This window comes from Pongo pygmaeus, chromosome 9, assembly GCF_028885625.2.
Source record: "Pongo pygmaeus isolate AG05252 chromosome 9, NHGRI_mPonPyg2-v2.0_pri, whole genome shotgun sequence".
Classification (NCBI taxonomy): Eukaryota; Metazoa; Chordata; class Mammalia; order Primates; family Hominidae; genus Pongo; species Pongo pygmaeus.
In genome coordinates this window covers 133,194,905-133,220,798 of record NC_072382.2, presented here as the reverse complement: position 1 = coordinate 133,220,798, position 25,894 = coordinate 133,194,905, and the positions used below count along the sequence as shown (strand labels likewise).

Genomic DNA, 25,894 nt, shown 5'->3' with positions numbered 1-25,894 from the left:
AAATGGATTGGCAGGTTTCTGAGCATTAATTATAAATAGCCACAGGAGTGCTCCTGCTTAAAGGAATGATGATAAATCCAAGTCTCAGAGACAGAAGAAGAAAGGAAAGAAAAAGGAGAGAAAAAAGTTTGCACGTGAGTGTCTGCCTGGGTGTTGTGGGGAGCAAGACAGAGAGTGTGAGAGCAGAGGGAATGAGATAAATGATAAATTAGACCCTGCCAGTCAATCACATTTTCTAAATGTTTTATGTCCCAAAAGCTATAAAAGCAATATTCCTCTCTGCCCTTATTGGAACCATTTCTGTTCAGCAATCATATCAGTTTCCTTGGGGACTTCAACTGAAATGTGCTTTGCCTTTTCTTTTTATATTTACTCTCCAGCCTGTGACCAAGGAAGGGTCAAAGTCCACCACAAATGGGCAGGACAGAGACCCAGTGACCAGCAGAGGCTGAGAGCAGGACTGAGAGGTGCTGGCAGGGGCCATGTGAAGGCAGCCTGGCTCCCACTGCCCCCTTGGCCAAGTAAACAACAGCAGAGGGGCTTTTAGTTCCCATTCCTAAGTAGTCTCAGAGAAAAGTCCTGTGCCTAACACCCCAGCTGTTAGGCTCACCAAAAGTGTTGCTGACTCGATAGACTGCAAGCACCATGAGGGCAAGGATTGATTTCTGTTTCGCCTGCTTTATTTACTGCTTCATTCCCAGAACCTAGAACAGTACCTTAGTGCACCACTGGCACCCTGCAAATATTTGTTGAAGGAAGAAGTGAATTGACCAACTTATCCATGATTAAGCATGCACACAGGCCTGATTTCCAAAGCTGAGCTCAATGCTGAGATGCCTGAGTTCTGCAGGGCCTCTCAGTAGATGGACGTTCAGATAATGAGGACACCCCTTTAGAAAAGGCCTCTTCTTCTTAGATAGCCTTCGTTGGTCCTGAAGTGAAAGGATGCCAGCTTTTCTCCTAGCCTGATCTTTGAAAATGCACTCAGAGCTGCTGCATTTTGGGGCTGGAAGGTTCGTTCAGATGAGAATCCAGAGAGGTGAAGGCATGGCTCCAAAGTCACTCAACAACTAGCATTAGTAGAAGGGCTGACACTGAGTCCCTACTCAGTCTTCTCTCCATAGAGCACCCAGCCTCTCTCCTTCCCGCTCTGACTTCTCAAAAGGTGGACCAAGCAATCTCATCCAGTGAGGGGCCTAGACAGGCAAAAGGCTGGGGGGCAGGGGCGGGGAATCTCCCTGGAAGACCCTCCACAGATGACCAGACTCTTCTGGGTCTTGGCATTACCTATGGGGAAGAAGAGATGAAGAACGAGAGTGGAGTAGAGAGAGAAATGAGGGAAGTCAGGGGATAAAGAAAGAAAGAAGCTTCAAGCTGGGACTGGGAATCATGGACACTTCTGGATGATGTTGTATTTTTGTGTGTGTCATTCCTTTTCAAGGCTTTCCCCTGCAAGTCATTATTTCAGCTGATTGGAAAATCGTGTTGAAAGACCTGCTTCTCCGGTACAATTTTCTTCATATCCTATTAGTTGCAATACAATTACAGAGAATACATCAATTCCTGGCCTGCCTGCTGTTGCTGCCAGAGCCGCCTATTAAAAAGCGGCCTTATTAATGGAATTGTACATCTAGGATTAATCGGCTTGCATTGGCCATTTACATTTCTCATTCCACAAGCACTTTTGTTTGCTTAATAGGCTGAAGGAGGTAGGAAATGACACAACAAAAGCCTCTCCCAATTGCGCGTATCACTGGTGGATTTAATATCCCCTTCCTTCTTTCATCCTCGAGTGCTTCACGGGGATAAGATCTGGCACATGCCACTAGAGAAAAGTGAAGCTGCAGCTAGGCAGCGATTGGTGGGGAAAGAGGGGAGGAAGGAGGGGTGGAGAGAGAGAGGCATGGGCCAAAGGTAGGTCTTTGCGCTGTTGGGAAGAAGTACAGGCCCTCCCTCTCTGTTCACCCTGGGAGGTGGGGGTGGGGGCAGCAAGGGGAGGGCACGGGGCCAGGAAAGAAGCACCCAGGGATGGGCACAGGGAGGGGTGGGAGGTTGCTGCCCTGCACTCATGGAATGGGCGTGATCTCCCTTTTGCTTTGCGTGGCTTCTGCAAGTCATCTTTATCCAGGCCTAGGTGGCAGTCCTGGTGGGACCCTCCTCCCCTCACCTGCCGTCTGTCCATTCCTCCATCACTTCCCATTTATGGTTTAGGGTTAGTCAATTCCAGGTCTCTCTACTACTATGTCAAGAAGAGCACAATTCGACAAGAAGGAGCCCGTGTGTGGGGAGGTGGGTGAGATCTCACAGGCCCACGGGGCTTTCTTTTGGCAAGGACTGGCATCCCAGTCTGGAGATCCACTTCAGAGTTTTGGGAAGGACAATTGAGAGCAGGGTCCTTGAGCTCCCTGGACTCATGGAGATGGGCTAACAGGTGGCTGCAGCAGCAGCCTGCTTACGAGAGGGCGTTCCAGACAGAGAGAGCCCATCTGAATAAGCCCAGCATGTGATTATTAATCCCTGATGGCAGGAGAGTGGTGTGGAAAGTAGGGTAGCAAGGAGATGAGGATGCCCCAGGTCTTCCCTCATCCACAGGGACTCTCTGGAGTGTGTGGGTACAATACACTTAACCCTCCACTTACCTCTACATTAAAGCAGGTGAAGCCCAATCCACCCCATATTGCCCTGCAGGGAGTTACCTGAGATATCAGAGATGCACAGGCACTCCAGGGAAAAGCCAATCAAAAATAATAGACCTTGGTGCTGTTAATCAAATTCTGATCTCAAAAGAAAGCAACCTTCCAGACTTTCAGAGCAGGCTGAGGCTTGGGAGGAGGAGTGCATGTAGAATCTGCCACTGGGTGGAGCTTCTTCATTAAAGGAACAGACAACAGGCGTCCAGACTGGGGAGAGCAGGGAAAGTGCTTCCTCTCCTCAGGCAGGAGCCCATCAACTCCTCCTGCTCCAGGAGGCAATGCTTATAAAACACATCCTTCCCAAGGCGAGGCTTTATTGAATTTGCTCTTCTCTCTCCCCTACCCTCACCCATGAGCCAGGGAGGTCTGCGCAGGTCTGAAATGATAGACAGCTAAGGCCTATGAAGCCCCAACCCCTTCCCTGTCAGGGGCTCTGTGGTTGCACAGAGGACTCCCATCCCTGGGATGATATCACCGCAGCAGCAGAGTCAATGTATATTGAAACACTGTAATATAGTATGACTTTTTGCTTTAATGGAATTTTCCTAGACCACTAGGAAAAAAGACTCCATTAACCAAACTACAAAGGCCTCTACTTATTAGTATTTTAGAACAGTGGCAAAACATTTCTTGAATCTAATTATTGCTGACAAATATGAAAATTGAAATCAAAGTTAAATTTTCAGCTACAGTGCCTCATATGCCAGCCTTCTCTGACTTCAACTATTGCATCAACACATTTATTCTTCCAATAGTTTCAGCAGAAAATTGGTTATTTTCCCTCTCCTTTAATCCAGCCTTCTTTCCTCCTCCACTCCCCCCCACTCCCTCCCTGGCTTGGACCCTATATATTTTGAAGCATTAAATCTGACATATTCATCTTGGTGGCTGGCACTAGGTAACTAACTTTATGTTTACCTGTCACGGGTGCAGAAATGAGCCGCACAGGGTGGTGGGAGCCTGTTTCCATCTCCCGAACCTCTCCTCCCGCACCCAATCCTAGCCTTCTTCTTCTTTTTTTTTTTTTTTTCAGATAAAAGTCATTTGACTGATTTCAAATTCCTGGTGATATCAGGACAGAAAAAAAAAAAAGACTTGTCAACACCTTTCTTTCTTTTCCCCTATTAAGCATACTGTAAAAATCAATCCCTTTTGTCACTTCACTCTGCTTGCGAGAATGTTTAATGGATGTCAAGGGAGCTAATGATCGCTGGTAGAAAATTCATTTTAGATTTGCTATTTATAAAGTACTCAGTACTCAGGTGGGAAATTAACATGAGGCAAGGAGTGGGGCGGGGAGGGCCAAGCTTGGCAGCGGAGAGCTGGGGCCCTGCCAGGCTGGTAGTTGCTTTGTGTAGGTGGCACCGAAAGCATGTGGGGACAGAGAGGTATGTGGCAGAGAAGCCATGTGAGAACGAATAAGGGTACAAGCTCAGGAAACATAGAGACCTGGGCAAGTTGTCCTTTCTGAACTCAAATATTCTCAGCACTAAAATGCTATCTACAACCCCTACCTCACAAGGATGAGGGAAAGATTAAATCAAATATCACGCATGAAACATTTAGCAGTGCCTGGCGCATGGTAGTAGTACACGTGTAGTAAAGGTGCCTTTCCCCACAGCCCCGTGTGGTTAGGAAGATCAAGACAGATGGATCAGCACAGAATTCTCCAGGACCTCACCCGGGACTGGCTGTAGTAGTTCACACACAAGCCCACATAGGAACCCTGAGTGAGCACCTCCTGGTACCTCTAGCCAGTTAACCAGGTCTGCTGGTGGTTCTCAAACTGAGGTACGCATCAAAAGCATCCAGAGGGCTTCTTGATCCACAGATTGCTGGGCATCCTCTCAGAGGTCCAGAGTCAGAGGGCTCTCTGGGGGTGGGGCTTGAGAATTCATATTGCTAACAAGCACCAGGGGACCCTGATGCTGCCAGCCAGGGACCACATTTTGAGAACCACAGAGATACACATGCAAACTAAAGTGTCTCCCTGAAATGCTGATGGGTACCACTGTCTCCCAGGCCTGCACCACTTTCTTCTTTCTAGCCCATCGAGATGGAGCAAGTCCTTCTCCACCCCGACCTCAATCCACTGTAGGACTCAGGATTTTGAAGTAAATCAATGAATGCTAATTAATTCCTCCCAAATTTTACATCACTGGTCAAGTGTAAGGGCCAAGTGCTCAGGTTATTTTTCTGGCTTGCTTCAATGTGTAGCCAAGCCTCAGTTTCCCCTTCCTCTGTGCAGCTTGTTCCTCCATTGCTGATAGTCCGCTCCCTCCAAATCTCATGTTGAAATGTGATTTCCAGTGTTGAGGTGAGGCCTGGTGGGAGGTGTTTGGGTATGGGGGCAGATCCCTCATAAATGGCTTGGTCCCCTCCTCAAAGTAATGGATTCTCGTTCACTGGAAAGCTGGTTGTTTAAAAGACCATGGCACCTCCCTCTCCTCTCTTTCTCACTCCCTCTTTCACCATGTGACATGAAAGCGCCCCTTCTCTTTGGCCATGACTAAAAGCTTCCTGAGGCCTCACCCAAAACTGAGCAGGTGCTTGTGCCACACTAATACAGCCTGCAGAATCATGAGCCAAATAAACCTCTGTTCTTTGTACATTGCCCAGTCTCAGGTATTCCTTCATAGCAACGCAAATGGACCAACACAAGCACTCAGAGAGATCAACCTGCTGCCCCTCTCCCAATTCTCTCTGTTGCATCTGGAACTCCAAACCAGGAAGCTCTGGCCTCATCCACCCCTCACCCTTCTAGTCTCCTTTTCCTGGGCTTCCCTTGGATGCTTCTCTGTTATATTTGGATTAACTGCAAATCTCCTTTGATTACTCACTCTCTGTTGAAACAGACAACCTGTTGCCACGTGTTTGATTACTGAATCCCAGGGGAGTTCCTATTTGTAACGCAGCCAGTTACAGCACACCCAGCCTTACACACACAGTCTCTGGGTTGCTATTTCATTGTCTAAGAAGTTGCTTTCAGTTTCTAATTTTTCAATAATAAGCTTCTCACGAAGCCCTTAAGCTGTGAAAATAAGCCGAAAACTGCTTTTCCAGTCATTTACGTAAACACAAGCTGATCAGGAGGAGGAAAAAACAGGAAATAGTTTTACACGTTCTTCCCGAGGCTCTAGAAGCCTGGGTGGATTGCCCATCCAGTCTGCAGGTCTAGAAAAGCACAGCGGGAAGCAGGGCGGCTCACAGCACACCTGCCACCAAGGCGAATGATAAATCCTGAAATTTCTCCTGACGCCCGCCAGGGTACCGCTTTGCAGAGGCTGGGCGGATATTCTGGGCACCGGCAAATTGTTCTGTCAGCAAGCCGCTCCCCCAGCTGCATCTCATTAGGAAGCTTGTCATTCACTGCCCAGCCACAGCATCAAGGTCCCACCCTCTGAGGTGGCATCCTGTCACCTGGGGCAGGTAAGGGGTGGCTGCAGGAAACCTGCCCAGGAGCCAGGCCCGAGGCAGGGAGCTCAACCTCCTAGAGCGTTGCTGCTTATCTCGCTCAGGGTCATGTGAATCAGGGCCTGGCCCATGATAGGTGCTCGGTTATTTGACTAGAGGGAGGACTTGCTGGCATGTGGGCTACTTTCAACCACCATCTTTCTTTTTCCTTTTTTTGTGATGAAGTCTTGCTCTTGTCACCCAGGCTGGAGTGCAATGGCATGATCTTGTCTCACTGCAACCTCTGCCTGCCATGTTCCAGCAATTCTCCTGCCTCAGCCTCCCAATTAGCTGGGATTACAGGCACGTGCCACCACACCCGGCTAATTTTTGTATTTTTAGTAGAGATGAGGTTTCACCATGTTGGCCAGGCTGGTCTCAAACTCCTCACCTCAAGTGATTCGCCGGCCTCGACCTCCCAAAGTGCTGGGATTACAGGCGGGAGCCACCACTCCAGGCCAACCACCATCCTTCTCCCTATATTCTCTCCCTTGCTTTCTGTTTCCCCAAATACAGATCTTAAAATAATACAATGAGCCAGAAAGAGCAGCATTCTTTTTCTTCCCTGCCAACTCATGCACATTCCTATTAAAATGTAAATAAATAGGCCATTAAAACCCACTTCTACCTTTTAGACACTGATTCTGATCAGGCTATTTCCACTATGTACCTAATACTTACGGGCAAAAGGTAGGATGCCTGCTAAAAACAAGAAAAAGATGCCCAATTAAATTTGAATTGCAAAAAAAAAAAAAAAAAAAACCCAAATGTCTTTTAGTATTAGTATGTGCTCTGCATAATAAAAATCATTTGTTGATCAGGAATTTAAATATATCTGGTGTCCTGGATTTTTATTTGCTAAATCTGGCAGCCCTAGCCAAAGGGAATCTATATGTACTTACATAGATAAGTGAATGTACATATTTATACGGCTTACACACCACCAAGCCTCCTCTGTCCCGGTGGCTTAAAGGATTTTTTTTCTAAGGTGAGCGTATTCGAGAGACACTGAGGCCCCTCCCAGGAGGCAGGGTCCATGCTGCTGCTTCCTCTTCCACATGTCCAGCCCTGGGAGTGGCCCTTCCAGAAAGAGCTCTGGACGTTCAGTCTTCACACTCCTTTAAATCAATCGTTCTCAAATTTTAGGATGAATATCCTGAAGGGCTTCTTGACACACAGATTGCTGGGGTCCGGCCCCATACTTTCTGATTTGGAGACCACACTTGGAGAGTCCTAGTCTAATGATGCTAGGTGTCACAGACTCCTTTCTCTTTTCCCAGGGCAGATTAGAAACCGGGGTCCCCAGGAAGGCTAAGTATAAAAATGATAGGTTGGAGTCAGTCTTAACAAACTTTTGTTCTCCTTTTTTTTTAAGGGGGGAGTGGGTTTCAGATGTATTTTCTTTTTACAAATGTTTTTATTGATACATAATATTTGTACATATTTATAGGGTATCTGTGATATTTTGCTACATGCATAGAATGTGTAATGGTCAAATCAAGGTGCCAGGGATATCCATCACCTCAAACAACGGTCCTATGTGGGAGAAACATTTCAAGCCTTCTAGCTATTTTGAAATATATAATACTTTGTTGTTAACTAAAGGCACCCTCTTCTGCTATTGTTGTTCTCCTTTCTCAGCCTCTTAAATTCTTTTCCTGGTCTTATTTACTCCATCATCACTCATAACTAAGATGGGAATGTACAGTGTTCCACTGTCCTGATCCTGCAGGAAGAACATTCCCATTAGAGAGCAGCTCCTGCAAAGGTATGGAGCTGTGGAAGGGCACCAGTGTTCAGTGTTTGCTGGGGCGATGGAGCAGAGTGAAGAGGGGAGTGCTGGGGACAGAGCAAGAGAGAGAGGGAGAGAGAGAGAGAGAGAGAGAGCCAAGAGAGGGAAGCAGATGACTTTGATAGGGAGGTCCAGTCACGAGTACCTGTGCTGTCAGCGAGCTTCAAAAACATTGGCTTTTAATTTTGCAGTATGAATTGAGTGCCAAAAGTTTTCACACAGTTAATTCAGTTAAATGTGAAAACTACCTTCCAAGGAAATCCATATATCCTATTTGAAAGATGAGGAAAATAAGGGCTTGGGGAAAAAACTCAGCTCCTAAAGTTAATGATAGACTGGGATGAGAAAGGATATTCTGATTGATGTGGAGATTAAGAAAGGTATTTGATATGAATAAGCTTTGTAATTTGTAAAGATAAAAACATATCTTTTTAATTCCTTAAAAAGGCAATGCAAGAAAGGAGTAAGTGATGAGCTCTGGGTATGTTTGGGAGATGGCACTAAATGGTAGGACCAGAATCAAAAAAAGGGATAAAGAAAGAAGATGGGGGTAGATTATATTTTTATTTAAAGTCCAGAGAAAAGACAGTGGCATGAGGGAAAAGTGATTAATACTGCACAGGATTCTCTGGTTCACTCATCAGCTGTCTCTCTCATTACACAAGCAACTAGCTTAGTCCTTTTTGCTTTCTTGGAAAAACCAGGCTGCAGGTGTATGGACACAAGCATGTGGACCTGGACATAGGTGTGTGCAAACACCTATGCATTATACTCAGGGCAAATAAAAGCCAGCAAATGCAAACTCCTTTAACTTCCTGCCACCAAGCTTACACATTTACCTACCTCCTTCCTATGCCACAGACAGCTGATTATCTCTTTTGTTGATTTTCATTTGTCTATTCTAGTAAAATATGCATGAAATAAAATTCACCCTTTTAACCATAATTAAGTGGCATTGAATATGTTTACAATATTATATAACTATCACCGCCATTCATTCCAGAACTTTCTCATCATCCCAAACAGAAACTCTGTGACCATTAAATCACTCCCTGTTTCCCTCCTCCTGCAAGCCCCTGATAGCCTCTCCATGAATTTGCCTACCCTAGGTACTTCGTGTAAGTGGAATCATACCTCATCGGTGCTTTGGTGTCTGGCTCATTTCACTTAGCATAATGGTTTCAAAGTTCATCCATGCTGCAGCATGTGTCAGAATTGCCTTCCCTTTTAAGACTGAATAATACCCATTTATGCATAGACCTTATTGTGTTTATCTATTTGTTGATGATGGACACTTGGGTTGTTTCTGCCTTCACTACTGTGAATAATGCTGCTATGAACATTGATGTATAAATACCTGTTTGAGGCCCTGCTTTCCATTCTGTTGAATATATACCCAGGAATAGAATTGCTGAGTCATATGGTAATTCCATGTTTAGCTGATTTTTTTCCAATTCACTGACTGATTTAGTATGTTTAATGTTGTTCTGTTTTATTTTGCTTTGTTTAGACACTGAGTCTTGCTCTGCTGTGCAGGCTGGAGTGTGGTGGTGCAATCATAGCTCACTGTAGCCTTGAATTTTTGGGTTCAAGGCAGTCTTCTCACTTCAGCTCCCTGAGTAGATGGGACTACAGGTGTGCACCTCTGAGCCTGGATAATTTAAAAAAATTTTTTTTGTAGAGATGGAATTTTTCTCTATTGCCCAGCCTGGGCTGGTCATGAACTCTTGGGCTTAAGCAATCCTCCAGCTTCAGCCTCCCAAAGTGCTAGGACTACAGGCATGAACCACTGAGCCCAGCCTGTTTAGCTTTTTGAGAAACCCCCAAACTCTTTCCACTGTGGTTGCATCACTTTACATTCCCACCAGCAATGCACAAGTGTTTCAATTTCTCCACATCCTCACCAATATTTATTTTCCTTTTTTATTTCATCAGCAATATCCTAATGGGTGTGAAGTTGTACCTCATTGTGGCTTTCATTTGTGGTTCCCTAATGACTAGTGATATTGAAACATCATGGTTTTATGGTGGCAATGCCTTAACCATATGTGTACCCTATGGACTTGAGGGCCTCTTCCATCCTTATCAAGGGAATACTACTTTTTCCTCCTTTCATGTGACACACCAATAGTTTCTTAATGTCCATTCCTCTTTCCATGGTGATAGGCCCCTGACTTTGTCTGGGCATGTGATCATCCAGAGGGGATTGTGAGTTTCCCACAGGCTCTTCTACTTAGGTGTGGCAATGTGGCTGAGTCCTGGCCAAGAGGAGGTGAGCAAGGATGCCATGTGATGGCCTCCAGGAGCATCTGCAGGGGGCAATGCCCCAGTACCTCCTGCCTCTTCTTCATCTCTCCCTCATTCCACTCTGGCACACAGATGCTGCCACCTTAGACCATGGAGGCAAGGCCATGTGCAACAGGTCAGATGGCAGAAAGGCCTGGGTGCCTGAGTTTGGGGAACACCTCCTAGCCATGAACAGACAAAGTAGAGTATTTCCATAACCAGAGGGATACAGATTATGTTATTTAAGCCACTCTAATTGCATCATTTTTGTCATTTGCAGCTGAATCTAATCATAATGCATATTCTCAAACACTTCTCTCCTTCCTCACTCTAAAGAGTAATGGAAGCAGTCTTTCTTCTTCAAGACTCCTTTCTGTACCCATTCTCAGGATTCACCACTCCTCCCACCTGTTTGTATTCCCTGAGGGCCTCACCTGGCCAGCCATCCCCACATCCTCCTTCTTGCCTCTCCTTCCCTGGCCCCTGCCCCTCTCACTCTCTCTCTCTCTCTCTTTAAATAGAAAACCTTTTGAAATAATTACACTCATTTTCTGACTCCACTTCTTCTATTTGTATCCCCCCCCATTGCTCCGCCCCACAAAACTGTTATCCCCAAGAACATGGAAGAGATTATTGCAACTAAGTATAATCTCCCTTGATCCCTTAGAAACATTCGACACTGCTGACATTCCTGCCTTCCTCAAATTTTCATCATTTGGCCTTGATGGCCTCATGCTTTCCAGATTTTTCTCCTATGTATTTGTCCACTTTTTGTCAATCTGCTTTCCCAGATTCCTTCTCCTCCCAGCCTTTAAAGACTAGTGCTTGCCCTCAATTCTTTTTTATGTGTTCCTTACTCTCTCCCTGGGTAATTAGTTGTGTCTGTGTTGAAGACTGTCTTTGTTCATACCCAGAGTTTCAGATCCATCTAGCTAACCTCATATTGGAAAGCTACTGTTAAACCCATCATGACCCAAATTGCATTAATTACTATCTCTCTAAAACCCACCTCTAAGCCATTCACTTAGAAAACAGAAGTCCTCTTACACTTTCTTTATTACTTATCCTCTTCTTCCCCGTCCATCTCCAAGTCTTAACCCTTCTACCTCCACAACTTTTGAATACCCCCATGTCTCTCCTTCTCTGCAACTGTCACTCTGGTGACCTCATGCCTAACTGGTTGCAACGTCCCTTAGGAGGCTCCCTTTCCTCTAGTCTTGCCCAACTTCAATTCATTTCCCATATTGTAACTAGAGTGGTGGTCTAGTTACCATTTTCAACTAACCCAAATCATGTTGTTTGGCCACTACAACTGCAAGTGTGGTCATGTTACTCTCAGGCATACAAGGCTTCCATGCACCCTTTTCCCTCAGTATAAAATCTTCAATGAAAACAGTTCTAGCCCTGACCTCTACCTACCTCTCTACATATACCTCTTGTCTTTCCACCTACATTCCTCCTCCCATCACCCCATACAAACACACTCAATCTAGCCATATTTGATTTCAGAATCCTGAACTCCTACCATGCTCTCTTGCCTGTAGACATTAGCATATGCAGTTTCTTCCACTTGTAACACTCATGTCTCCTCTCACCTGGTTAAATCTATTCACCTTTATCTCTCAGTTTTAACATATCTTCCTTCCAGAGAACTTTCCTGTCCTGAAAAGTCTCCCAAATGCTGCCATAGCAAACTGACCTGCTTTTATCCTAGCACTTACCACGTGGTGGTCACTTGTCTATTTAACCAAGTGCAGGAACTATGCCTGCCTTGTTGTTGTGTATGCCTAATACCTAGTATGGTCTGAACAAATAATTCTGAAGTGGATGAAATATAAATGTAAGTAAGCACCTGGCCATGCTTTCAGATCAATTATGTTGCTCTTTTATCATTAGATTCAATGATGTGGAGATGCCATGTCTGTATCATTTGGAGATAACAAAAAGCTGATGAAGACATCTCATCGGGATCCAAAAATAATCTCAATGGATTTAAACAATGGACACAGGGGCAATAAAGTTTTAAGTGTTTAAAAAGATCATTTAGGGAAGATCACCTGTGAGCAAGGATAGGCAAGGTCTTATGGAATCAGTTATTTTGTGAGAGGAACAAATACAGCCTCAAAATGAGCCAAGGATGTGGCATGTCTGAAAAAAAGAATGAAACTAACACAATAATCGAATGAACCTATGTAACTATAAAGTCCAAAATCTGCTAAGTAACAGTTCACTTTCTACTTTGCCAGTCAGACTATAGCTGGCAGAGTCTGCTCAGGCAACACCTTTTCAGTTGATCATTATCAAACTGGTCATGTTTCAAAGATAATGATCAGGATGATTAGTGCTCCAGAAACTGTGCCATGCGATGATCACAAGAAAGAATGAAGGATGCCAAGATAAGATAAGTAGGGTCTATGATAGTCATCTCTTAGAAAGTGGATCATACACTATTACTTCTATCCTGATAGCTCGAAAGGCAAAACTTAGGGAGGGGAAAAGTTTTGCTCCACATATGTTCATTAGAATTGTATTCAGCTGCAAGGAAAAGCAAACTAATTAAATGGAGATTTTTTTTTTCACAAGTGATGATAACTTTATAACTATGCATTCTAGAGCTGGTACAACTGCTATGTCATTTTGAACCTGAGTTCCCCCTATCAGTTTGAGATATATGAAATTACCTATACTCAATTATTTTTTTATTTACCCAAACAGCAAGTCCATGTGGTTTGACCTACAAGTGTCCTTCTCTGTCATTCTTGATATATGTTCTTTGTCCTCCTGCTTGTAAGTGGGATGGATCCTGCACCTCCAGGAAGGATCCCAGTCTCCCAGTCAAGAAGGGAAAATAATAAAGTCCAAAAAGCACAGGCCATCCAAGTACAACCCTCCACACCCCGTACCCAGTCATCTTATGCTTGTATCCCATTGGCCTGAACCGCAGTATATGACCATATGTTATAACAGAAACTGGAAGTTGAGTATTTTAAATGGGCATATTCCTACTATGAAAAAATTTAGAGTACTATTTCAAAAGAGAAAGGATAGAATTGATATTGAGGAGGCATCAAAAATGCCTGCCAGAATTGCAAAGTGCTTTCTCACATAGTTTATCAGCTATGAAAAAGAGTGTTAACATCAGTTATGCTTAGCTGTACCTCCCAATAGAATCATCTGCTGTTCTTTTGAAATAGAGATGAACTTGCCCTATTCTGACCTGTGCCAGGAGAATTTTTGAGAGTCAGACCTGGGCATCTGCTTTATAACAATCTCCAGAGGTGATTCTGATAGGCAGCTGGAACTGAGAGCCACAACTCAGGTAGTGAGTGTCTGGTCACTAGAAATCTCTGGAATTCTTGAGCAGGAATTAATCAACACAGTTCAGATGGTATTGTTGCCTTGGGGAGGAGACAGGGCAAGTGAAATACCACGGTATCTCACAACTCTAGGAGTCCATGAAAAAGCTTCTGGATTTAATTATTAAATTATTTGACCTTGGACAAGGAGTTAGCAGTATGAGAAAATAATGGAAAAAAATGACAATATGGCATTTAGATTCTTTTATTAGGAAGTTTTCAAGGAAAAGGAAGAGGAAATGTAGAATGGTTAGTTAATTCTTATTTGTCTTCAGAATTAGCAAAATGGTTTATCCAACTATAAATATTCATGTATCACCAATTGCATTGAGAAAAAAAGCTGTTGATTAATCTATTCCTTATCTGGGCTGAGTTTCCTCTTGACTGTTCAGGAAGAAAGTTAAGTACTCTAGTGGACAGCTTTGTGGAAGAGAGACTAGATTTGGAGAAACAGCCAAAAAACACTGGACCACTTCACCTTCTCCAACTAGATAAATTCATCCAGTCGTTTTCCTCTTTTCTTAGGTTCAACCTTCCCTGTCCCCATTCTTCCCTCTGATGCCAGCACCTCACCTAGATGTAGAGCGTAGGTTCTTCCCCCATCCCCTACTGATCTGAGCAGTTCACCATTAGAATGACTTTTCCACTCTTGGGTCAGTTTAGCCTGAAATACTGAGCTCCACAAGTACTACTACATAGGTACCCATAACATCCGGTTTATTATTGATTACAGCCAGGAGGGATTCCTAATATATGGGAAAAAAGATTTAGGATCTAAAAAAAGGATTTGTCAGAAGGAAGAGATGAGTTGAATCTAAGAAAATGGCTTTATAATAGAAAGGGTAAGTTTTGAGGTCAGGCTCTTGCATACCTATTGAAACAACTCAGGCAAATGATAAGGAAGAGTTGAATGAACAATAGCTCACCTTGAGTCGACAGAGTTATAGGGCAGCTGAAATACCTAGTGGGATCTCAGGTCTTCCTCCCTTCCTTTCATCCATAAACACTGAGTATCACATTTGTCCCAGGGGCTGTGCTACTTGTACTAGGTGTATAAAGATAAACAAGACAGTCCTGGCCCTGCTGGAGCCCACAGCCTGGTAAGGGGAGATAGACATGTAAATAGGTCACCTACACTAACATGTTGTGGATATGAACAGTAAAGGTAAGAAAAAGTGCAAGGCAAGCATAAGAGAAGGAGTAAGAAGACTCAGCTGGGCGCGGTGGCTCACACCTGTAATCCCAGCACTTTGAGAGGCGGAGGCGGGCGGATCACCTGAGGTCAAGAGTTCAAGACCAGCCTGACCAACATGGAGAAATCCCATCTCTAGTAAAAATAGAAAAAAATAAGCTGGGTGTGGTGGCACATGCCTGTAATCCCAGCTACTCTGGAGGCTGAGGCAGGAGAATCACTTGAACCCAAGAGGCGGAGGTTGAGGTGAGCTGAGATGGCACCATTGCATCTGAAGCCTGGGGAGGAGACTCCATCTCAAAAAAAAAAAAAAAAAAAAAAAGACTCAAAGGAAAGGGTACCAAACTTTGAATTTAGTCTGAAAATATCAAAAGCATTTTCTAGGTAGACAGGGGCAGGGTAGGGCCTGAGCATAAGCCAAAGGAACAGCATGCTCGTGTGCTTTACAGATGGAGCAACAGGAAACCCCACAGAGGCCATGGAGCAGGGAGTGCCTCAGTTTAGGAGAGAGGCAAACTGAGGACAGACCCTTAGGATTTCACATGCCTTGCCAGAGAGCTGAGGCTTCATTCTACTTGGATTTGGAATCAGGAGAAGCTATAATATGCTGGGCTCTAATATGCTGAGCTACCAGGACACACTGGGAGAAGACTGGAAGAAGGATGCAGAGGAGGCGGAACAACTCTAGAGAAGAACCACCAGCACTCTGTTAATGGATGATTTTATAGAAAATAGGAGGCAAACCTTGGAATATTTAACCTAGTAAAGAGGAGATTCAGGGGAGGAAGGGAGTAAATCAGTTTCAAGTATTTGAAAACAGTCATGTTGTAGAAAAAGTCGACCAGTCCCGTGGGTAGTAGAATTAGGTACTATTTATTGAGAGCTTACTATGTACAAGGCAGTATTCAAACACTTTATTTGCATTAACTTATTTAATCCTTATAATAACCTTACAAGGTAAGTCGTATAATTATCTCTGTCTTATTGAAGAGGAGCTGAGTTGTACAGAGGTTGATTCAATTGCCGCAGATCTCAAACCAGAAGGAGGCAGAGCCAGGTTTGGCTCAAGGCAATCTGGTCCCGGAGCCACTGTGTTATCATCACTCTCCAGATACAGGACATGTGGCTGGATTCTATAAGAAGGCAGAATCTCCTTCTCCTTCCTCTTCCCCTGCCTCTTCTTCACATCCTCCTGTCTTCCTGAAATCTGACAGTCAGATGCAATGGACTTCTGAGGAGATGCAAGTTCCTATCACTGGAGACAGAGGCTGGAGGACCACTGCAGCTGCGTTGTTGAGGGGTCAGAGCCCCAAAAGAGGAACTGAAATAAACTATCTTGAAAGTCCCTCTGAGCCTGAGCTGGTTGTGAATCAGGGGTTGTCTGGCACAGAAGTATGAACACTCCGGGGAGCCAGGTGGGTGTGTGGGTTACCCAGAGACTAAACTTGGCACAAATCTGCCAGTAGCCCTGTTCTAATGTGCCTCTTAGATCTGCTGACTCCATCAGAAAACAAACAAGTTTTCACTCCGGCACACACCACAGGAGCTGTCTCGGCCATGTGAGTGGGGCCAGTATCACTTCCACCTAACATATGAAGCTGCAAAATTGTCATTGAGGTTCTGAGCATGACTCTTTATTGACCATGAGAAGGAGGGAGCAGTGGAAGCAATGCAGCTGGATAACTGATTCCTGGGGAGGGGCAGGGAGGCTAGCTAGAAGAGAAATGTGTAATTCTCACACCTAAGGATGGAGCTTCTTCTAAGGCTCATCATTGCTGAGCACTCTCCAATCCAGCTCAAACACATTCCTTTTTGACCCTCAATCAAATGCCTCCTGAATTTCTCTTGTAGGAAGGCTTAGGAACTGATCAATTGAGAGTCATTATCAGTTCTATTCCCCCTATCTATGACGAGTTAATCCTTTCCTTCCATTCTAAGGATGCTTTATAGGTAAATAAATGCATGCATATATGAATACGCAACATCATATATATGAGATAGCATGTAGAGTTTGCACGCACACACACCACTTACATATTCTGACTCTGTTCATTCGTCTGTGATGCTGTTTATATTCTTACCTTCCTGCAGGCAGAGGCTGGTGCTGAGTATTTTCTTTTAGCACGACTACCTATCAATAACTATACTCAAAAAGACTTTTTGCAGCATTGCCAAATGTTGAACTTGGAACGAGACTTGAAAATCTCTTAGTCCAAGTGTTTTATTTTAGAGTGAGAAAACTGAAGCCCATATAGGGGATGTGTCTTACCCAAGGTCTTTGAACATGTTCAGATGGCTTTAGAGGTACACTTTTCAACCTGACTGCAGATTAGGCCTTCTTGGAGAGCTCTTAAAAATATCAGTGTAGGGCCCCATTCAAAGGGATTCTAATTTAATTGGTCTGTGATAGGGTCCAGACATTGATATTTTTATAAAGTTCCCCAGGTGATTCTATGGTATGGCAAGTTTGCAAACCACTGGCTTAGAGACAGAGTATTGCAGATAAATGCAGATTGCACCTACCCGCTGAGGATCATTCTGACTTCTGAGATCAAGTTGGGAGATGTATAATTGGTCTAGACCACTGGACTTGGAAGAATCATGGGTTTATGAGAAAGGTGATTACCTGTTCTTGTTCATGAGAAAACCTAAGCATGATCACCGCCACCATGATGGAAATGCAGATAGCAGCAGCCCTCCTAAAGCATTCAGGGTGCAGCTAGAGTACACAGTGTGAGCACCAGAGCAGCTTTGTTACCTCTGTACACATAGTGCTGCAAACACAATCCATGGATTGAAAGAAGATGGGTGTGTAGGAGAACAACTATACAATGTGACGTCCAAAACATTGTATCCCACCAGAAGAAAACAAAGAAATTCCTTTTGTTAATAATGCATTTGTATTATTCCAGGAACTCTAAATTAAGATGTGATGATTGGGTAGCAAATTAAAAGGGTTCTCATAGAGGAGGTTATCTTAGCTCTACCCTGAATTCTGAATCCCTCCCAGAGGTCAGATGAATAGTATTTGCCTCATTCAGAAAAGCTGTCTGAGGCAAATTCTTCCATGGTATTCTCTGGTATAAATTATCTGGTATTTTCCCTTTATCTTCTTGGCCCTCCAGTTCTGTGCAGAAGTCAGGGCATAAAGGAGGTGGAGGGGCCAGAGAGGTGACAGTGATGTTCAGCATCAACCAGTAATTCAAACACACAAGACAATGACCACAAAGACAGTGAACTCACAGCAGTGTTCCCCATCCTATATACACCAAAGACATCCATGAGCTCCTTTTCTACAAGAGGTTGTGTGGAGTAGCAAAGACAGCATCTCTGTGTTATGAGAACCCAGAGCCAGGGTGTGCACCTCCTCTCCCCAAACCCCTGTCTCAAAACAAGGATTGAGGGCTAGTTACTTTCCTGCCATCCATCATCATTTGCACAGGAGGCCAGAGGCTGTGTCATGGAGTATCCACCCTTGCTTCTGGTACTGCTGCTGTTGCTTTCCGTTTATGACAAAGGATGCCAAGCCAAGCCAAATCTGAGAGATGCAACTAGGTCTTTGGTCTTATCCGTTAGTTGCTTTTTTTTTATCACTCCTTTATCTCCAGCACCTAAAACAATGCACCAAACGTAGTAGGCACTCAATAAACACTTGGATGTGATTGAACCAGTGGACAAATAAACAACCAGATGGATTTTGTGTTAGGGTGAGAGTTTGGTGACACTTCCAAGATGAGCAAAGGAAACACCGCTAGAGAGTGAATTTGAATGAGTAAGTAAAGCCAAAACCAGCAGTCTTTTGATCAGTCTTTTATTATCGCAAAGGGCAATACTCTCACAGAAGCTAAAAAAAAAAAATCAAATTTAGTAACCTAAGATGTCCTTAGTAACAGAGCTGAAGAATGTGTTTTCTAATATTTGATTTCTTAGCTTGACAGTCTGTCTTGAAATACTCTCTTCTCTGCAATGAAAATGTGAATCTTTGTTGGTTTGTTTTGCAGTTTGCAAATGACTTACAGAGCTCTTCTGGCAGGGTTTCTGTTTCTCCACTTGCAAATAAACAAAAGGCCATTTCTCTAATATGACTTAAGTAGGGGAGATTCTGTGGTCTCCTGTCATGATTTGAGAAGCAGTAGAAAAGGAGAAGAGAAAGGAGGGGCAAGCAGAAGGAAGAAAAAGAAAAACCGAAACAGGCAGCTTATAGAAGCTGAGAAAAAAAGCAGGAAATAGGCAAAGATAAATTTGATACGGAAAATTAGAGTGTGAGAGATACCAAATAATGGAAGACTCTGTAATTAATAGGATCCCAGAGAACGTTTTGGGGAGGGCTGGACTCGCCCATGGTCCATTGGCCTCCCTCCCCACTTCCATCACATCAGATGGGCTCCTTGTGAACTGTGAAGACAGGCTCTCCCCTCCTTCTCCTAGGCAAGTCTGCATGAAGCAGAGCAACCCCTGCCAGCTTGACCTAGATCTGTCAACTGATCAATTATTTTTCCCATAGAGGAGAAGGAAAAACAAAAGGAAGACAGAAAAAGGGAAAGAGAAAAAGAGAACGTGAAGAACAGAGAAGTAGGGGGAGTGGGCAGAAGGAGAGAAGGAGGGAAGGAGGGAGAGAGAATGGGAAGGAAAACGGATCACTCCTATATCTTTTCAGTTTAAGCAGTGGTAGCAAGAGCAGGCTTAATCCAGAGGGTTGCATAAATAAAGACATACATACATACATGAAAGAAAAAATAAAGTTCTCAGAGGTTACTGACCAAAATCATAGTCAAAGCAGAAGCTAGAGATCTTTTTTTCCCACCCTTTGCCAATCCAGATTAGAGCTATTTTTTCTGAAACTCCTACCTTCAGCTCCAACCTCCCTAGTGCTCCCCCTCTCCACCATTCACACTGCAGTCCCACACTGAAGACTCCTTTTGCAAAGGGGATTGGAGGCATGCTCCCTGCAAGTGCCTTCTAAAGTCCTTCTGCCCTTCCCCAGTGCACTCTCTGATAACATGAAGCACCCTCCCCCAATGGGGAGGAGATGCTTCTAGGAACACTAGGATGGTACCCTTTGACCCTTCCAAACTGTATGCCATCGACTTCTTTATTACTGCATGCCTTCATTTTTTTATGTTTAATTGGTTTTATTGAATTTCAAATGACTATAGACATAAAGTAAACATGTAACAAGACAATAGAGCAGAAAGGAAGTAAACTGCATAAATATAATCTCAGCATGGAGTTCCACTTAGCACCACATGTTTGGAGTGTTACAAGCATTAATGAGTCCTTACAACACCCAGGGGAGTCGCTCCCCGGCCTGGCGGGCAGGTGGGGAGATAGGCCCGCAGAGGGAAAGATTTTTCCCTACAGAAAACAGAGAAATTTGAGCTTAGATGTACATGTCCCCCATGGAGCTATGTTCAGACCACTAGAAATGTCTTGAAACCTGGAGACCATGCATATTGGGTGTTTGAAGCATTTGTAGGATCTCTGCTACAGCAAAATAGAGAGCAATGTGGGTTTTTTGTTTGTTTGTTTGTTAATCTTTAGCATTCCAGTTTGTGGGCAGAAGCAGATCATGAGCTTGAATTCAAAATACTAGGAAAAAAGCCAAATCACAGACCTGTTCATCCTACCCAAAGTGTGCCTCTACTATGATTGAATGGCAAGAGCATTGCAAATCTCTCCAGAATGTGTTTCTTGCACACGTCAGAATCAGGTGCCCCATATTGATTCAGAAATTCTGCCATTTCTTGGGATATTGGGAGCGCTCACTTCATCCCAAGGGACAAGTTTTGGCTAAAATCAACACCAGGTTGTTTGGCCCATCAAGAAAAGGAGCCAGTACGAGCATGGCAGACGGCATGCAGGCAGAGAGCAGCAGCCAGGGAACTGCCAGGAGGCAATCTAGACTCTGTCACCTCAGGCAGGGAACCAAGAGACACACCTGAAGACACTATTCAGGACACCTGAATTAAAACCGGCGCTATAGAAGGAGGTTACTGAGAAAGAACAGAAGTCAGGGACTGTACATTGCAGCTGATAAGATGAGATCTGGGGGCTTATATTTGGCTTTAAGGAAACCAAAAAAGGGAAGAATCAGGACCAGGACCAGGCTCTGTGCCTGGTAACTAAAGCTGCAATTTCAAGAATGGTCTTCATGCAGCGAGACCTGCCGGCCACGGCAGACACTCTCCAGGCACGCTTGAGTGAATGCTCAGAGGGCCATCCCCATTGGTGGGGTGGCCTCCTAATACAAAGGGTGGAGGTGAGCTACATTTGTGCCACTGTGCACGCCTTGCCAAGAACTTGCCCCAAGTTGGCAGCCCCAAGCCTGGCAGGCAGGTTCCATTCGATGAGGCTCCCTGACCTCCTCCCCTTACTGCCATGTTTCCAAGAGCCTGCGATGCCCATGTCAGGCCCAGGGTCCCATCATCCCAGGCTGATGTTTCCACTTTGCCAGTAAATATTGTTATGGTCTCATCTGCCACCCATGAATCTCAGAAGCATTGCCCAGCTCAAGCTGCTGCTGGCACCACATGTGTACTGTGCATGGCAGGAACCTGGACGGCCTGCCCAGCCGAACGGCGCCCACTGCCCACCTCCTGGGTGCTGCGCGAAGGGGAGTGTGAACTTTGCCGTGGCACCTTTTCCTTCTCCTCTGCCCTGTCTGTGTCTCAAGCTAGCTGCTAAGTGGATGCGGGATATGAGGAGAGGTGAGGAAATGAGAAAGGTAAGAGAGGAACCTAGCCAAGCAAATCGGAAGGTGTTAAAAGAAACAATAATCCTTCGAAGGAGAAATGGTCGGTTTTCTAGAAAGAGGAAGCTGCAGCACAAGCAGCCATTCCTTTCAGAGGCTCCCAGTGGCAGAAGGTGGGCGGTGGGTGTGATGCAAAGGACAGCGCCTGATCCAGTTCTGCAGTATCTGCTCCCAGGAAAGAGATGCCTCTACTTAATCAACCCTGGTGTATCTTAGGGCCAGAGCCCCAGGGAGCTAATCGCCCCTCCTGTCAGCGTCACTAATCAGTGCTGATTCCCTCAGAAACCCCCCTCTCTACCTAAGCTGGATCATGGTTGCTGGTTGGGTTGGGGGGAGGAGCAGGTCAGGGAGGGATTCCTAACCTGCCACTAGCACCAGACACCTTTTCAAGAGGCAGGAGGCACAGGAAGTAGCAGCTCTAGGAAGAACCAGCTTAAAACAAAAACAGAGGAGAAGAAAAAATCGCCTTGGAATGTGTACTGCATTCTAACTAGTCCCGCTGGGTCAATGCAATAGGGGTGGATTATTGCAGGCAAGACCTGGGCTGCCTCAGTAATTCTGCAAGTTTGATAAGAGATAGCTGGCAGACTTCAGCTTCCTTCCCCTGAAAGAGAAAACAGACATCACCTTTGCTACATCTGACTGGCATGCAATATGCAGGTCTTTGGGGGTCGTTCTGCCTGAAAATTGGGCAACCTTGTTCTATTACGACACACTGAAGCCTATTCAGGGCTGACTGGGTGAAGGTAGCACAAATAAGGCCATCATTCTTTTTGAGAAATTCAGGATTTGGTAGAATGTGATGAGGTCTGAGATAGTGCTGTCGCCACCACCCCTACCCCAAGTTAGGAACAAGACCACAAAATCAGATGGCACCTTAGATAAATTGGCACCACCACTTTGCTACTCATCTATTCAGAGACGATTCAAAGTATGAGCAAATATTATGCTCCCCTGCATTTATTCTGATGAAAAAAAAAATCACGTATGCTAATTTATATGTAAATTCAGTATGGCCCTGGGGCTCCTGGCATGCAGCCAGCAGGGCTGTTGATGGTGAAAGTTTGGTCATTGTCTCCAATTTGATGTTACAGACAGAAGAGACATGGATCTCAGGACAGATAGAAATTACGGAGGGCTTGGGACCTTCCCTCTCCCTACCTCTGACCCCTCACCCTACCCCTTGCCTGCTTAGTTTTCATTTTTGCTGTCAGCCCCCATAGAAACTGCTTTTCCGAAACTGCCGGATCCTGAACTCAGCTTCCCCACTTCATTCTTGTGCACCAAGAACAAGCAGGGATGCATACACACGCACGCACACACACACACTGATACTGCTCCATATTATATAAGAGGAGTCAATCAAGGATGCCTCCAAGTTGATTCCCTTCACTCAAACACCCACCAAAGCCCCTAGGGGAGAACAGGGGGATCCTGAGGCCCATGCCTCCTGGGGTTGGGTGCAGCAGACGACATCATGGCCATCCCTGCAAGATTCACCACCTTGGACTTCCTTCTCATCCGACACAGATCCCTCCTGTCCCCACCCCTTGCCTTCTTCATCAAGCCCCAGTCAAGGGTGTACGCATTTGATCTTTCCAGCCTGGTCTCTCTGCCCACCTTCCGTGGATCCACACTGCAGCCACTGCAACCTATGTCAAGAGGACAGCAGCAATCCCTAAATCCTAACCTCGGAGAAGAGTCAGCAGGACTACAGTTCAGGACTCAGTCCAGATCAGGAGAACTCCATATTGCAGGGGGAGAAGAGGGCGAGGGGGTGAGACTCCCCATTGTTTTTCACTGGGTCAGAGGGAACTTTCCTCTGGGAATACAACTGCATGGGACTGAGCCTCACCTCCCAAGAGAGGGTTCCTCCTCCCAGAGCCCTGCTGGGCCACCCTGGGAAAGTTTCTCAGCTTGTCTCGATCCTTACGAGTTTTAGCTGTGTTTAATATGAAAGAGGCAAACTAGTTTCCCCAAAGGACAGGGCAGGTGGGAGCAAGAAGATTAGTGGATAATTCTGTTGATGGAACGAACAGACCTGAGAGCCGGGATGGGGTGTGGGGGGGGCACGGTGCAGCAAATGGACTCAAGGTGGAGGCCGATTCCAAATGCACAGAACACAGCACTGGGAACATCAAAGCTTGCACTCAGCTGCAGCCCCCAGGGCTCCCGGCTCAGCCGATAAATAAACAGAAAATTAGCATCCGACTCTTATTTCCTCTCTCTCTTCAACTTCGAAAAGCTTTTTAGAATTTCAGAGCCCCCGCTCCCCTCCCTTTTATCTGATTGTTATCCACACCTCCGACCCCAGCCACAAACACACCCCCGAACACATTTAGAACTAATACAGTTGTCCCCCACTGCTGCAAATTGACTCATCCCTTGAAGCTGGATCGCTGACCAGAACCTCACAGGAAGCACCTGATTCTTTCTAGCCTGCATTTTCCCCTTTGCTCCTTTTAAAAGCTTTGCAAGTTTGCTGGCCGATATTTAAAGTTTCCACTTGTAATTTCTTCCCAAACGCATAAGCGACACGTTAGCAACCCTGTTGCCCTCCGAATCTGTCATTTCCCCCTGCTTACATGTGTGCTCCGTTGTGTATGTGTGCAAGAATGTGCATGAAGCCAGGGAGCCTAGCACACAACCACAGTCCTAACAGGAGCACCAAACACATTTTACTTATGCACATACATATTCCCCCATTCCGGTAGCAGCCAGAATCAAATCAATATTCTCACAGCCTAGTCGGGAGAATGAAGTCCCAGCCATGCTGTCTGAACGCTCTCTCCTCCACCTGCAAACAGCGCAGCACAGCCGACTCGGGGAGTCTGCAAATCTTATAAAGCACACTGTACAATTCCTGGGTCTACCGAAGGCAAATCAATAGCAAGCTCTTACCTTGGAAGAGACACAGAGCAGCCAGCCCCGTGAAGATTGCCCAAGACATAGAATTGTGCATTTTTGGCTGGATGGTTTTCATGATTTTTTTTCTTCTTTTTTGTCAGGTTCGGTTTTTTTCTTTCCTTCTTTCCTGATAGATTGTGTTGCTCTCAAGCTTGTGCAAGGAGATTTAAATCCACTGTTTTGCTGAAGGACACAACAAGAAAGCCGAGGGTGTGAGAGAGTATGACTTCTCCGTAATTATCTCCACTCATACTCTGGCACTGAGACACATTGTACAATCTGGCCCTGGACAGCCCTCCTACAAGCTGCAATCATTGGTTCTAATCCAAGGATTGACAGAGCTACAACACACGCGCGCGGGCACACACACACACACACACACACACTCAGGAATCATTTACTGGGCAAATCAGGCTAGCTGATTAAAGAGACAGGAGCCTGGAGAGATAGAATGATAAATGCCACTTTGCCCCTTCTATATTACTTTCATTTTTTAAACTGACAGTCTCTGAGTCTTCTGAGTATCAGAAAATCCCTTTCCCCCTGGCATTCCCTAGCCTCCTGAACTCAGATTCCCTTTGCACTGGAAAAATCCCATAGCCAGCCATGGCTTATGGGAAATTTTAAAGGGACATTTTCATGCTCAGTGAAACTTGTAAAGATGAGTCAAATTTCATTTGTTGGTACCTATTTTCCCCTCCAATGGAAATATCATTCAGTGACAGCTTTTTTTTTTTTCTCTATTTCATCAACCTTTCTACTTAGTTGCTTTGAAAATAGTAAATAACTTTCTATTTTCTCCTCCTGTCACTTCTGTTTCAGAACATCTATGTTACTCCTCTTTTTCATTCACTTTTTAAAAATCAATTTCCTAAAGTCACCCATGTGTATATGATACAACGAAAAGGTACAAAGTACCTGGTATTTGAGCAGAAGCTCTATAGTCTGAAGATGGAGAACCTTCTTCAAAAGAAAACAAAGCAGGAGTTTATTCCCCATGACTTGGTCAATCCACATCCACTAAAGCAATAATAGAAGCATCTGTGATTTAAACTGCAGTGAGAAAGATTCAGGTTAGACATGCGGAGGGGCTTTCTGAGTGTAAACTTTGTGTAGTTCCTCAGAGAGTTGAAGACATTAATCCCTTTGGTGATAGGAAAGAATAAAAACCGAACAGAAATAATCTAATGGATATAAATGATTTCTTAAGAGATCTAATTCTAGGGCCTGGAAGTTTATTCTAATTTTTGGCTTCCCCTTATGAGAAGCAAGTTAGAGGATGTGAACAAAAAATCTAGAAAATGTAGCTCCTGGCTGGGCACTGTGGCTCACGCCTGTAATCCCACAACTTTGGGAGGCCAAGGAAGGCCAGTAGCCTGAGCTCAGGAATTCGAGACCAGCCTGGGCAACAGGGTGAAACCCTATCTCTACTAAAAAAATCCCTAAAATTATCTGGGTATGGTG

The 25,894-nt window shown here is 44.9% G+C and overlaps 1 protein-coding gene and 1 pseudogene across 3 annotated transcripts in view; both read right to left on the bottom strand.

Annotated features, from left to right (window-relative positions):
- NTM (neurotrimin) overlaps window positions 1-24,733 on the bottom strand; it is a 958,823-nt gene extending 934,090 nt beyond the window's left edge. The window contains exon 1 of one of the 3 annotated variants that reach the window (XM_054439510.2): window positions 24,425-24,733. In XM_054439510.2, coding sequence (XP_054295485.1) covers window positions 24,425-24,506 — 82 coding nt within the window. In that variant the 5' untranslated portion in view covers window positions 24,507-24,733. The remainder of the gene's footprint in view (window positions 1-24,424) is intronic. The other 2 variants (XM_063671630.1, XM_054439513.2) reach the window with 2 other exon arrangements.
- On the bottom strand, window positions 9,947-10,061 carry LOC129009169 (U6atac minor spliceosomal RNA; annotated as a pseudogene).
- Window positions 24,734-25,894: the final 1,161 nt, after the last annotated feature.